The sequence below is a fragment of the Polypterus senegalus genome, chromosome 11, assembly GCF_016835505.1.
Source record: "Polypterus senegalus isolate Bchr_013 chromosome 11, ASM1683550v1, whole genome shotgun sequence".
Lineage (NCBI taxonomy): Eukaryota > Metazoa > Chordata > Cladistia > Polypteriformes > Polypteridae > Polypterus > Polypterus senegalus.
In genome coordinates, this window is record NC_053164.1 from 98,070,264 (window position 1) to 98,085,866 (window position 15,603).

General features: G+C 37.4%; 2 protein-coding genes across 4 annotated transcripts in view; one reads left to right on the forward strand and one right to left on the reverse strand.

The window, feature by feature from the left end:
- Positions 1-7,423, forward strand: part of LOC120539347 (pre-mRNA-processing factor 39-like) — a 40,316-nt gene extending 32,893 nt beyond the window's left edge. For all 3 annotated transcript variants that reach the window (XM_039769339.1, XM_039769338.1, XM_039769340.1), the window contains exons 13-14: positions 2,737-2,911; positions 6,401-7,423. In XM_039769339.1, the coding sequence (XP_039625273.1) occupies positions 2,737-2,911; positions 6,401-6,466 (241 nt within the window). In that variant the 3' untranslated portion in view covers positions 6,467-7,423. The remainder of the gene's footprint in view (positions 1-2,736; positions 2,912-6,400) is intronic.
- Positions 7,424-7,574: 151 nt separating this feature from the next.
- Positions 7,575-15,070, reverse strand: mrpl49 (mitochondrial ribosomal protein L49). The gene is made up of 4 exons (XM_039769341.1): positions 14,935-15,070; positions 11,549-11,711; positions 11,311-11,435; positions 7,575-7,953 (listed from the first exon to the last, which is right to left on the reverse strand). Exons 1-4 carry the CDS (start codon positions 15,031-15,033, stop codon positions 7,807-7,809), a joined length of 534 nt encoding a protein of 177 aa, XP_039625275.1. The 5' UTR covers positions 15,034-15,070; the 3' UTR covers positions 7,575-7,806.
- Positions 15,071-15,603: the final 533 nt, after the last annotated feature.

The following is a 15,603-nucleotide window of genomic DNA, read 5'->3' on the forward strand; positions in this document are numbered from 1 at the left end:
TTCAGTGTTGTCCAGAAATGTGCCTACTTGGTGGAACTTTAAATTATGAATTGTGAGCACTGTGGCAGACTATGATGAGCTCCTGCAGACTTTTGAAAAGATTGACGAGGATGAGAACATAATAGATGAGGACACACTCAATGCTGCCAAAGGCTTCTTAAGGACACAGGAAGATTGAGTTTGTTTTCGTGTTGAACACACATGAACAAATCTTCTCAAAAACTGATGTGGTGTTTGACACTGTGCAGCAGAGGCCTATGGATGTTATTTACTAGAAACAAAGAATTGAGAGTCTCATTACTTTTGCAAAGGAGAAGAGGTCAGAGGAGGCTTTCAAAGCTGTTTATGCAAAAGCAGCAAGTCCCATGTGCAACCCTAAAGATGAGTCTAGGTGAAAGTGTTTGTGTCTGTCACAATTGCAGGATCTCCAGGAGCATTATAGAAATCTGTACATGACCGTCCTAATCAGTCTTGTGGAGCAGATTTCTCAAATTTGCAAAATGTGCACCTCCTAGAACTAATCAATACAGGGAAATTTGATGAAATGAGACAGGCATTTCCTGAGGAGGCATTCCAAAGTGTCCTGAAGTGTTATAGCCATTTCTTTGATTTACGGAGACTAAGATCTAAACTCCAAATCCTATATTCCAATCGTGACTTGCAGGGCAACAGGGGTAAGCTCTTTGATTTCTTGGTGTTTATTAAAGATATGGAGTTGGATAGTGCAGTGCCTCCACTATCCAAGCTATTGTCTTTATTGGCAAAAAGTGGAGCTACATCAGCAGGTTGTAGAGAGGAGACTCTCCTGCTTAAAACAAGTCAAGTCGTACAGCCACAACACAATGGACCAAAGCTGTTTAAGCAACTTTGCTTTGCTGGCCATTGAGAGGAAACCGATCAAGTTTCTGGAAAAGACTCTCGGTTGGTATAACAGGGTCACAGACCATTTTCTACAAAAAGAAAGGAGGGCATAAAAACAAATAACATGATGCAATAATTGACTAGTAGGCCTGTGCATGTGCATACCCTGTTTGAAAGACCACCTGCCACCACTGGTTGCAGATATTGTTTGTCTCGGGGTCTTCTGACAACATATTCTCAAGTGGAGTATTCTAACTGACTCTGTGTGTCATTTGCACAATTTTCAACTGTAGCTGCCAAAACTTAAGTAGAGGGCTTTGCCCCCTGCTTGCTTTGCTCGCCAACCCCATATGCAAACCACCCCACCCTTTGCTACACGTCAGCCACTGCACGTCTCTGCCGTTCGCGTTGTGAAGAGGGGGGCTGAACACTCTCTTAAGCAGTCATACAATGGGAAATAGTTTTTTATATATATATATATATATATATATATATATATATATATATATATATATATATATATAAACCTCCTCTTTGCTCGATCAGCTGCTGGCTTGTTGCTGTGCCGTGTGATCTGCATTTTGCGTGGCGCACTTCTGTCCTATGTCCATATATTCGATCTCTTTTTGCTTTTACCTTTTCATCAATATCGCATTGAATTTTGATTCAGTGTTTGGAATTACATCGTAACAACACAACGTATTACTGCCCATTAGTAAATATTATTATTTCTGTGTCTCAACAAGAAATGTGTCTGAGAATAGCATTCACATAAATGATTTCTCTCGCGGGATTTCACTTTCACCATACAAAAAATCTTTTAATTCTTGCAGATATGCCTCTTCACTGGGAAGAAACACTTTTTTTTTTTTCCCCCTGATGGTAACACGAATTACACGATCTACAAGTCTCCGACTTAAAGTTTAAATCCGAACAATATATCCCATCTCTTTTCGCTGTTATTTCATTGAGTAGTAATTTCCGTTTGTTTACACTAATGCAATCTTTACTATCCTTTTTTTGAGACTTTCAGATTTTCATATTTCCATTATCTCTAACCTGCTCTGCGTGTGTACCGCATCAATGTTTTTGAATTCTTTATGATGTTCTACTTTGTCATCTACTCTGTTTTATTTCTGGCCCCAGGCATGGTTAAATCTCTTGGCACAAAGACTCGTCTCGTGGGATGTGAAAGAGAGAAGATCATGTCTCGTCTCCTTCCAATATTTTTTTTTATAATAGAGAGATATGTATAAAATATGAAACAGGTATACTATGTATAAATGTATACATTTTGTTACACAGAATTTAATTTTTGCACATGGTGCTATCAAAACTCCTTGTACATTTTGGCTGTGCTATTCAGACAGCCCAAAAGACTAATACAATAATATAACTTTGGTGCGGTTAAAAGGTTTGTGTGCAGTCATCCTCAAAACCTTATTTATATGAAATTTGTTGTCAGTGTACAATAATTGTTGTCAAACTGATAAAGGAAGAGGAGCTAAATAAAAACCAATCCAGAATTTGCCCTGCTGTGGTTCCAATTAAAACAAAGCAAATATCACACACACTTGGTTTCTGGCAAGCATGTTGGTTGTATGAAACACAGAGCTCAGTCATACATAAAAAAGGGAGCAGTGCTACTTTAGGTCAAATTCTTGACACGTTAGTGGGGATAGATGCCTGCCTCTTTCCTCTGAGTGTCTGGGATTTCATCAGAATTACTTTTTCAGAAACTTTTTCTAAGGAACCTCATTCTCATTCAGTCTGGTCATCCCACTGGATTTTTCCCAGACATTCTGTAAAACACTCGTGGCCTTTTGATGATTGTGGCTGTTTAGATGATGATTCTTTCTTTCTTTTAACTGACAGAGACTCTGCTGAATCAGAAGAGAAAAAAGCAAAAACAGAAGATGGCCTTGCTGTCACACATTCTGTTATGTCTCCGTCTGTGTGTGCCACTACTGGTATGAGTTCAATGCCAAACAGCATGACGGGAGATGTGATGAATAATCAGAACTCTTATAACTATAGTGCCTGGTATCAGGTAGGTAGACTGTTGTTTCTTTGTTATTTAGATTATATTTTAGCCTTAAATCTGAGATATGTACTCTTATTCCAGGTCTATTACATTTTAATACTCGACTGCTTGAATACATCCAATGTTTTGTACTTTACTCAAAAAGAATATAATGTGTGTACTCAAACTAAACATCTTACAGATATATTTTTTTTTTTAAACATGGTTTTAGTTTTTACTTCTGATTGTTTGTTTAATTACTGTGCAATATTTTCTCTACTAGGAACTATCAACCTAAAATGAAAGACAGAAAACTATTACATAATGCAAAACAAATCTGTTATTTTTATCTTCCTCAATGTAGGACATTGGGTTTACATTATATACATCTACCCCTAGTGCAAATACACTTATATATGTTGTATAGAAATCACAAACAGACTTGTTAAAATTTAATTATTCACAAATACAACCTATTTGTACTGCTACAAACCGTGCCAAAGCAATTTATTCCATCTGAATTTTTGTACCTTTTCCCAATTTTACCTTGGTAAATAAAATTTCAGGTCCATGGCACTAACCAATTAACACTTAAAAGCGTACTTTCCTGTCTTACAGTATTAAAAAATACTGGGTTGCTGTTTCTTGTCATTCTATTTTTAAATTTTGATGACGTTATTGTGGGTAAATTCCAGCTGAAAAATTACAATGTACTGCTCATACATTGTCATGCAAAATTTTTTTTTACATTTACAGATCTATTTCATATAACAACAGTTAATAATAGAACTTGCTACAGTTGATTTACAGGAGGATTGTTGACTGTAGTAATAGATACATACAGTGTGTTCCATCTCATAATGCTGGAAGATTCCAGTTAAAGTGTCTTTTATAGTCAGTTCAGATTTTTGAAAATGTCCAGAACATTTTTAACCTTGAAAATCACTTCCAGATAAGAGCAAGGCAATGTTATTAACTTGATTACATCATTTGCACCTGATGAAGAGTAACACCTTAAATTCTCGATAATTCTTTCTTTTTTTTTCTTCTTTCGGCTGCTCCCGTTAGGGGTTGCCACAGCGGATCATCATCTTCCATATCTTTCTGTCCTCTGCATCTTGTTCTGTTACACCCATCACCTGCATGTCCTCTCTCACCACATCCATAAACCTTTTCTTAGGCCTTCCTCTTTTTCTCTTGCCTGGCAGCTCTATCCTTAGCATCCTTCTCCCAATATACCCAGCATCTCTCCTCTGCACATGTCCAAACCAATGCAATCTCGCCTCTCTGACTTTGTTTCCCAACCATCCAACTTGAGCTGACCCTCTAATGTACTTCTTTCTAATCCTGTTTATCCTCGTCACACCCAATGCAAATCTTAGCATCTTTAACTCTGCCACCTCCAGCTCTGTCTCCTGCTTTCTGGTCAGTGCCACCGTCTCCAACCCATATAACATAGCCGGCCTACCATCTTGTAGACCTTCCCTTTTACTCTTGCTGATATCTGTCTGCCACAAATCACTCTGGACACTCTTCTCCACCCATTCCATCCTGCCTGCACTCTCTTTTTCACCTCTTTTCCACGATTCCCATTACTCTGTACTGTTGATCCCAACTATTTAAACTCAGCAAATTTTATCCCCCTGTAGTTACTGCAGTCCTGCACATCCCCCTTATTCTTAAATATCGGCATTAGTACACTTCTTCTCCACTCTTCAAGCATCCTCTTACTTTCCAAGTTTCCATTAAACAACCTGGTTAAAAACTCCACTGCCATCTCTCCTAGACACCTCCATGCTTCCACAGTTAAGTCATCTGACCAATGGATTTTCCATTCTTCATCCTCTTCATAGCTGCCCTTACTTCCTCCTTGCTAATCCATTGCAAATTCTGATTCGCTATCTCCACATCGTCCAACCTCTCTCTCTCTCTCTCTCTCATTCTCTTCATTCATCACCCTCTCAAAGTACTCTTTCCATCTGCTCAACACACTCTCCTCACTTGTATTTTTCCATCTTTATCCTTTATCACCCTAACCTGCTGCACATGTTTCCCAGCTCAGTCCATCTGTCTAGCCAATCAGTACAGGTCCTTTTCTCCCTGCTTAGTGTCCAACCTCTCATAAAACTCATCATACGCCTTTTCTTTAGCCTTCACAACCTCTCTCTTCACCTTGTGCCTTATCTCCTTGTACTCTTGTCTACTTTCTGCATCTCTCTGACTATCCCACTTATTCTTTGCCATCCTCTTCCTCTGTATACTCTCCTCTACTTGCACATTCCACCACCAGGTTTCCTTTTATTCCTTCCTCTTTCCAGATGTCACGCCAAGCACTCTTCTTGCTGTCACCCTTACTACATCCGTTTCCCAGCTGTCTGGTAACTCTTCACTGCCACCCTGTGCCTGTCTCACCTTCTCCCTAAACTCAACTTTGCAGTCTTCCTTTTTCATCTTCCACCATTTGATCCTTGTCTCTGCCCTCACTCTCTTCATCTTCTTGATCTCCAACGTCATCCTACAGACCACCATCCTATGCTGCTTAACTACACTTTCCCCTGCCACCACTTCGCAGTCTTCAATCTCCTTCAGATTGACTCATCTGCATAGAATGTAATCTACCTGGTGTGCATCTTCCTCCACTCTTGTATGTAACCCTATATTCCTCCCTCTTCTTAAAATACGTATTCACCACAGCCATGTCCATCCTTTTGGCAAAATTCACTATCCTCTGACCTTCTTCATTCCTTTCCTTGACACCATACCTACCCATCACCTCCTCTGTTCCCTTCACCAACATGTCCATTGAAATCTGCTCCAATCACCACTTGCTGTCCCTTGGGTACACTGTTCATCACTTAATCCAACTCACTCCAAAAATCTTCTTTCTCATCCAGCGTACACCCAACTTGCGGGGCATATGCACTAACAACATTCATCATCACACCTACAATTTCCATCTTCATAATCATTACTCTGCCTGACACTCTATTCACCTCCAAAACACTCTTGACATATTGTTCCTTCAGAAAAACTCCTACCCCATTTCTCCTCCCATCCACACCATGATAGAACAATTTGAATCCACCTGGCCTTACTCCCCTTCCATTTAGTCTCTTGCACGCACAATATATCAACCTTCCTTCTCTCCATTATGTCAGCTTCCTACCCTCCGTTCCACTCTTTACCTTCCTCCTCTCCTCTTGCCTCTGGACAAACCCTTCTTCTCCAGCCAACAGTAGCCCAATTTCTGACAGCACCCTGCTGGATAACAAATTCCTGATGATTACTAGAAAAAAAAAATCATGTCAAAGCTTTTTTTTTTTTCCTGGAAGAAATCTGTTGTAAGAAGTTCTTTAAAGTTATTATGAGACAAATATAGCACAATTATTTTTGATTAATACAATGAACTATAATTGTTGCTGCTTTTTTTGCAGTACATTTTAATCTAAATTTTAATTACAATTTTGTAAACACATTTTGTTTGCATTATTTTAATGTTATTTACATTTTTTACAGCAACATTATGGAAGCTATGGATATCCATCCACATGGAACTACAATCAGTATTACTCCTCGAGTTAGAAGATTGTTAATCAAAGCTGAGCAAGTCAATGAGAAGAACCGTAGTCCTGCAGTTTATTCTTTCCTTCTAGGGCCAATTACTACCACTTCATACTGATGTTACCCTTTGCTTTTAAAGATGCAGATTTTTCTTTCAGTAGCCATTATATTCAAATGTAGAATATGATTAATGCTGCAGGAAGTGTAAGACTTGAAAAACTGAGCTAAATTTTGTTGTATCAAGCTCATACTGTAGGAGAATTGACAAAGGCAAATTAACAGGACAAAAAAATAATAATTTGGTCAACTTTACTGTACTTGGCTGGTGTCCTTTTTTTTTTTTCTTCTTCTTTTAATACACTCGGAAATATTTGCCAGAAAAGTGGTGATTGCTGTATGTGGCAATGTAAATTGTTTGGGACAGGGAATGGTTTTATGAGTCAAGTATGGCATGAAAAAAAGCCCTGAATCTCAGCCCAGTCTGAAAAGGTCAAGTTCCATATAACTCAGGATACTATTTATTTTTTGTTGAGAAATTCAAATAGATTTGGTACATTGTTGTTTTTAAATTTAATGTGAACATGTTGTATCTGTGTAAAACGGTGGAATATTATGCATTTAAATGTACACATTTCTACTTAGAAAAAATGATATTTCATGCCATTAAAATACATTAAGTGATTTGTATACATATAAATTTGTGGAAATATTTCTACTTTAATGTTTAGATTTTTATCTGCATTTGAAGTTAAAGGTCAGAGTATTTACTTCCTTTAGGTGCAGATTTGTTTTAGCAGAAGAAAACTAACATGCCAATGTATTTTTTTTTAACTGCTTGAAACCCAAACTGAATATGTATTTTACATTCTTATTGAAAGCTGACGTGTTAATGTAAATCTACATGTTTGATGTAGGCTGAGCATCCACTTTTTTAAACATGAATTCATATTTTTCCAATAAAATTAAAGAAAATATTTATTAAACTTTCAGTTTTATTGATTAAGAAACAGCAAATTCTAACATTTTTAACCATTACCCAGACTTTACTCAGAATAAATTACTTGTTTAATGTATTTCAGTTTCCATGAATATTTCATAATTTTATTAAAATACCACAACTACTGTATGCTTCATTTTGACATGGGTTTTATTGATGAAATATTTTTTCATTATATGCTGAAGTCAACAAAATTCCAGTTTCTATTTGTTATACATATTGATAACCACATTATTTGAAGTGGTATTGTAACTTCAACAAAAGACTTGGAATTCCATTACAGTGAGTCCATTCAGTGTGCCTGAGACCTGGACGTTCTTCTTTTGTAGAAGCACCGGTATGTTCATACAATAGCTATGAGCTCTCAGAATCCCTTCTCTAGCAGCCAAGATTTCAAGTCCTTGTCAAAAGAACCCTTGATACGGATGCTCATGTTTACTTCATTGACCTGCATCAGTGGTGTGGTACCTGATGTATGCGTCAAAAAGTCTTTCAAGTCCTTTTCAAGAGCCTAAAAATAAAGTTAAAAGGGGTTAAAGGATTCATATTTTTGTTATAGGGAACTTACAATCACTAGATTAATTTCACCTCATACCTAAAAACATTGAACAGTAAGTTTAGTCTGAATTCAAGAACCCCCATTCTTTTATACTGTTGCTGAAGTTTTATTGAAGTCAGTTGAACAAATGTATTTTACAAAGTTTCTGATTAGGTTCCCATGTCCAGGTGAGCATGCCAGTACATCGTAGGGCCCACTTACAGTGCCAATTTAGAAATACTGTTGAACCTAACATGGATACCCTTGTCCATTTGTGGTGTGGAAAAAAGCTAAGCTTTTTAGGTTATACTTGACACCTAAATTTTCTTATGCACCAAATAAGTGACTGTGACAACTTTTATCTACCTTCTCATCATTGGACCTGCCTAATCCCAATCAGTTTTGTGTTTTTGAGGAGCATGGGGCAGAAAACAGCCATAGATTAGAGGTCAGTCTGTCGCAATGCACATTCACCCATCCCAAACCAATTTACAGTTGTCAATTAACCAGATTTGCATGTCTATAGAAAGCTGGAGGAAATCTATACTAACACTGATTGTTCAAACACTGTAGACAGAGTTCAGGCGAAGGTGGTTATAGTTTTGCCTTTTTATATTAGTTTTCATCTCTATACGTTTTATGATCGTACTTGGAAATTCAGTTTGGTTTTAGTTTTCCTTTGTGTATTTTTAGTTTTAATTTAGCATAAAAATGTTGCCACTTTTCATGTTTCCTCTTCTTACCAACAATGGGCCAATTTGTAATGAAATCTAGGTAAATGTTAAGGTTTAAGGGTTTTTTTACTCTAAATAGCTACAGCACATAACATATACTGCTCAAAGACAATGTGCTTATAATTAATGCCTTCAATATTGGATTCCAAAATCTCCTTTACTAGGCTTTATTTTCTACCAGCCATATTGATCTCTGATTCAATCTCAGGCACAAAAAATTTATAGACAGAATTTTGCCACCTGTAGAACTGAAAAGATATCAAAAATCAGAAAATATATTCTCACTGTGTTCTGACATGTGTGATTATGAAAATCATTGGCGCTAAGGTTTGAATCAGTGTGCAGACCCCACCTAGCTCTTCTGAGTGAAACATTAAAAAAACAAGCCTGTAGTTTCAAGGTTATGGGTAGTGAAGACTTCAATAGCCCATACCTAAGAACGGTAAGCCCTTAATGAGCAGAGTAAGAGTACGGACAGGCACAAAATGACAGGTTTGGATGCAAGACGGGAAAAATCCCTGGTATGCAATATGTATGATATGGCTGATGTTAACAACAATAATATGATATTTTAACTGTCAATTTTGAGAGAGAGAGAGATGAATTGAAAAAAGTGGGACAAATATATTAAAACATAATTCTGGTGCTGTATTATTTTCACAATATCATCTATTCTGAGCTGTGAATGCAAAATAAAAACCAATAGTATGTTTAGTTATTCACCAGTTGGCAGACTCTCTTCACCTACCTACGTATGTAGTTCGATAGAGACATTGCCAGCTCAGGAATTTTACAAGGTTTATACTGTTTCGTTGTTAAACGACCTTTTTAAAATAAAAGTGATTGGTCAGCAACAGTATGGTAACCTAGTCAGTCTCTCAATCAGTGCTGTTTTATTTTCAAAAAGGATTTCTCCTGTGCTAAATGGCAAGTGAATTATTGTCAACAAAATGCAGGCACCTGAGAAATAAACTGAAACATTACTCAAGTTGTGATTTTTCTGTGCATACGATCAAGATTTTGTTGACCAGCTCATTCCGAATTTAGGTGTGTAAATTACTTCTTCAAATGCAAGAAGTGCAAAGAAATGCGGTGGCTCATCATAACAGACATCAAACTCATATGCAGCCTTGAATTTGGCTTAGTATGTGCTGCTGTTTAATACTTGCTGTGTACATAATGTATCTTGGACTCAATCAGAATTACAGCCAACATACCACAGACTGAAATTCTGTAAGCGATTATCTGTATCGAATACTTCCCTCTTGAGCCCCAGAAGATCCAGTGAACAGCAGCTTTGAAAGCTACCAAGCACAATTAAAACAAAACCATCACCTTGGTCTGCATAACTAACACTTGAACCAGAATCTATCATGCTGTCACTATCAGCTCCTGAAGAACTGTCACAGTTATAACACAACAAACCGCTTTCTATCGGAGACGCTTGAAATCTTTAAAATAATATTTAGGTTTTACTGTATATAAGCAGTGTGTTTATATACATAATTTCAATGAATCTTACCTAATATCTAAGAGAATACAAAGGGTTTATGCTGTATAACTGTGCGGGGAATATTTATAGACAGTGTGGCAGAATTTATAAGGGCTTAAAATATATAAAAATAACCATACAAACATATGGTTTCTACTTCACGGATTTTCACCTATCACGAGGGGGTTCTGGAACGCAACCCCCGCGATCGAGGAGGGATTACTGTATACTTTGATTAACTTCAGGACCACTGCATCCCAGGTTACCCTTGTGTAAGTCCAGTTGTGACGAAAACTAAAAATATTTTTCGTAAATCATTTTATTTCACTTAGTCTTTCCAGCTACTTTAATAGTTTTGTTTATTAATAGTTTATGTTTTCATTAACTATTATAACCTTGGTCCAGGTCAAGGTATTTACCCAATAATCACAGGTTGTGCGTACAGTATTGGAAATCACGGCACCATCTGCTGCTATTAAAACAAACAATTAAACCTAAGAGACTGAAAACTGCTATGGTTTTGTTTTTAATTGAACAGTATGACTGTGTGGCACAAATGCAATGAGGACCACTGAGTGATGTTTCCCAAGTAATTTTGATGTTTCCTAAAACTGCTGCTTATTATTGGATACTTGACCCATGCCTAGTTTCAAGGCAACTTACAAAATCCTGCTACAATCAAATGTTTATTAATGTATTTTTGGAAGTGGAGCATTGGTAGTTTCAAGGACTTCTTTAGGTTCACAGTTGGTCACTGGCAGGCACTGACATTGCAGTACCTGCTTTTTTTGCATTAACTTGTAAAACAAGTTTACAAAAAAACTGCACTGAAATAGTGTAAAAGAACTTCAAAGCCACACCAATTCAAAAACACTACTTCAAACCAATTCAAAGATGGTCGTTCCCCTTCTCTGTAAAGTGCACAGGCTGAAATCAGCTAAAGATTTAAAACACTTGCCTTAATAAAGTACGTGAATTATGGATTTTCATACCCCATATTTGAACAAATTTCAATCTGCTTCATTAAATTCAAAAATAAAAAATATTTCATTGTGCATCCCGCAGCTTTCTAATTTGTGTAGTCACATGCTTATAGATAATTACCCAAATATCACCCTCAATCTTTCGGACGATGGTCATTTTTCGATTGCCGTGCGTGATGTCAGAGTACACTGGCACGTTATGCATACGTGAGCGGCGCACCATGTAAGGTAGAGCAGGTGGAACAGCTAAAAAAAAAAAAAGAAAAACATATTCAGGTTTGAGATCCAATTAAAGGAATACCTCTTTGCAAAAGACTCCATAAAAATGACCAGCATGTGCTTATTGGCAGATTATTTACCTGCAGGTGGACGCCAACCAGATGGCGTGGGATACTGATCATGTTTGGGTGGAGTTGGTACGCTGCTTGGTGGGATCAACCTTTCAACATATTTGTACTCCTCTGTTGACTCTGTGATACCAGGATACGTCTGGCTTGAACTGGCACTGACACAGTAATTTGCCTGAAAATGAAGTGACATCATTGTTTTTGATATTGAAGGTTTACACACCAGTCTAAAGTAGTTGTTTGATAGTGTACTAAAACTGCACACTGCCAAAGTGAGAGGAATATAATAATGTATAAGCAGCTTCATATATTTCCATCTATGAATTTTCTGAACACATTTGTAAATAACAGGGCCCAGGAAGTGAGGGTCTATGCCAGCGGTCAAAAGCCTGCAAGCACCTCTAGATACTCTAGCTGCCCACCCCAAGACACAACAGACAGCAGACTCATTTACAGTTGTGGCCAACGATATTGACAACCTTGCATTTTAGGTGGGCAGTAAAACAGTTTTGGTCTGTAAATACACATTTTTATAGTGCAGAACAAAATAGTAACAATTTAAAAATCCAATTTGTAAAAACGGAAAAACTGGCATGACACAGTTTTTGGCACCCTTTTGACCAATTGAAGTCAGTTTGGTGAGAAGAACCAGTTTCTCACTGCAGTGAAATTAGTCTTGTCTGTAAAGTTTACAGTTTCCACATGTCTAGAATAAAGCAATTAATACTGGCTTTAATACCTTTAAAAGTCACTTTCATTCCCTGTTACTTAGTAATGATGCCAAAGACAAGAGAAGCTGTCAGAAAGCTATCACCAAAGAGAAGTTAGACAATGTACACACATGGTGTAACATGTAGGTGCGTTCGGCAACTAAGTTAACTGAGTCGAACAGTTGAGCATTTCACATTTATTACTTACTTCATCCATGAGTCAGTTATTCCATTTTTGTTTATTAAATAGTTTTGATACAACGAGTGATATTCAAAAGTAACAGCAATAATAGAAAGCAGTTACATGAATGGTGCTTTTTAACAGCACTTTACAACAGAGTTAAAACGAAGTGGCTGTGGAAGCTCAATAGCTTACAACCACGGCAGATTGCAAGTCAAGTGATGTGCATTAGTGGTGGAAGGTCTGTGACTAACTGTTGTTCAATTTTCTTAAACATTCCTTAAATTATAGCCAATAGAGCATTATCGAATAATTAGCATTTGGAAATATGTATTTATATAGGATGACAAAAACTAGCATAAAATCAGTTTCAATATTACTCTATGAAAGGAGGAAAGAAACTGAAATAAGTTCCCATATAGCTATTAATATTAGTTAAAATCCAGTAATTCATTATGATTATACAGTATAAATAAGTAAGAACTTGGAAAGAAGCTGAGGCATCGCATAACAGAATATGACAGGACAAATAGATCAGGTCAGATCTCGACACCACTGTCCATTTCTAAACCCGTTCTCTGTTTATATCAGTTAGGGCAGCTGCACTTTTCCCATGTTATTAATTAGCTCAAATGCCATTTAGCTCCAGGTTGATAACATGAGTTCTTTACAATGATAATCTGCAGGTAATATTGTTCAGTCAATTCAGTCTTGCGTATGCTTACAGAATTGCTTTCCCCTTCAATTTATTTCCGGAGAATTTCCCCATGTTGGCGTGCCATGTTCCCTCCCAGTTAATGACTCGGTATGAGCAATTATACACTATGAAGGATTTGTGCCTGGTCCACTGCTGAAGATACATACTATTGCTGCTATGAGCCTAAGCATAAGTGAGCAAGTCTGATGATGAATGAATGGTCATACTATATGCAAGCACTTGCATGCTATTAGTGCTGCTGTTCAAATGTTAAGGATAGAAGGAAAACAAGAGGACTGTTTAAATAACAGAACAGAATGTGCTTAAACACGTGCAATCTAGTTCTGAGTCTTAGGGTGCCTCACTTGGTAGCACAGGGCTCATGGCAGGAAACAGCCCTGAACAGGGAAATCAGCCCAACACAGAGATGACACATGCATTCACACCCTCAAGTAGCACTGATGAAAATGTCATCTATTTTTTGCTTTTTTAAAAGTTACTTTTCTACGCTTTCAGGACTTTGTTCAAGTCCAAGGATGATGATTTTATTTTTCTAAATAAAATGCATGATATGAAATATGAGGTTGGGATTGTTACACAGGATTCTTCCTACCCATGAAGGACTCCAGCTATCTCACTGTGATGCTCTTCTCTTTCATTCCCTCTGGAAAAAGACTCAGGACCACCTATATTACACACACCACAAAGTTCAGTGACAGATTTAATCCTCAGGCAACAAGAGTGCCAACCAAGCATTGTCTAGCAGTATAGCAACACTATCTGTCATCAATGTACATGTACAAATTCTGCATTTCTTCCAGTGTACCAATTGCCTGACTCTGCAATAATCTGTATATTCATGTCACCTTATTTTGCACTGTCGTATCATCTGAATTACTTAGATATTGTTTTAACTGTGATTTACATTCTGTATTTTACAATACATGTTCTTGCAATCTGTGATGGGTTGGCGCCCGGCGCCCTATATAGGTTGGGACTGGCTCCAGCAGACCCCCCGCCATCCCCCCGTGACCCTGTAGTTAGGATATAGCGGGTTGGATAATGGATGGATGGATGTTCTTGCAATGTCACTTACTGTAATGCCAACTCCAAGAACTGTCAGTTATCTATGATGCATTGGTTTAGTTCTGCTCTGCTCTATTATTATTACTGAATCTCAGAACTGTTAATCTATTGCTTAATTCCTGAACTGCTACAGCGATTACAACTCCTTATCTAGCAATACTGGCCTCTTCGTTCTACCTCATTTTTACTACACCAGGCTGTATGTTGTTAGCTATTATTTTGCACAGTATTTTCTGCTCTGTGGTCTTCATTATTCTCTAATGTTGCATTACTGTACGTACTGTTAATTGTACCATTAATTCTTATTTGACGGTTGTATTCCAATTAGACACTCAACTAAGAATTTTCATCGTACTTTTACACTGTACTCTATAACAATAAAGCTTTGATTGACTGAAAAACAATCCCATTTACCGTAATGTTCACTTTCAGGCCACCTATCAAACACTGTCCACATGTCTTTCTTGATCTTGGCGTTAAGTGGGCACAAACAGCCCAGACCCAAGGTCAAGTCAGTGACGCACGCTTTACTCTTGACGCTCAACGAGTCGCTTTATGTGGTTGCCCGTCACATAATCCAGCAAACTCCGTGACCACATAACTTGAAGATCTAGTATAAAGATGTATCGTAATGACACAGACCTCACCAAACAAAAGTTAAAACGAGTAATGATTATTCATCTAATACAACTTTCCAAACTTGTAATCGCATATTTGACATTACCTGCATTTTAGCACCAACTCTTGAGAAATTACCAGTGGCTTTAAGTATTTTAATTCCATTTTTCATTCTCGCGCAGCACGAAAGAGCCATGTTTGCCATGACCACTGACCTATTCAAAGCGTACAGTGAACAGCGCATTTCTGATTGGTTACTTCTTTAGTTCGTTCCTTCCATGGACCAATCATTATTCTCTACTGTTTCGTTGACTTACGGAATGCTAGTCAGGCCAAAAATGTCTTAAGGCATTAATAAGGTACATCACGCAATTCGTGGCAAAATTACTCAGTGCATTGTAGACAGTGCATAACAGCTAAGTATCACAGTTAATTTTTTTTACATAAGTCTTTGATAGTATAATACTCGTTTACAAACATTTTAATCAACAGGCATATTAATAGTACTAAGGACTGAGCGGGTCTAGCAGTGACTTCACAGCTTCTGTGCTGGAGTATTTTGGCGTCATGTGGGGTCTTGAAAGGGCAATACGAGCATGAAGTTATAAGTTAATTTTATTTCGGTGTTACGCTGGAAGATAATGTTTTTAGAAATAAAGAGAAAGTCAGAATATAGTTTTTAAACAAAATAATGAAGTTCGAGTTTATATCATCTCTCCGTGTTTACCTGGACTCCAGCAGGGTCATCCCATGGCCCAATGACAGGTTGTCAAAT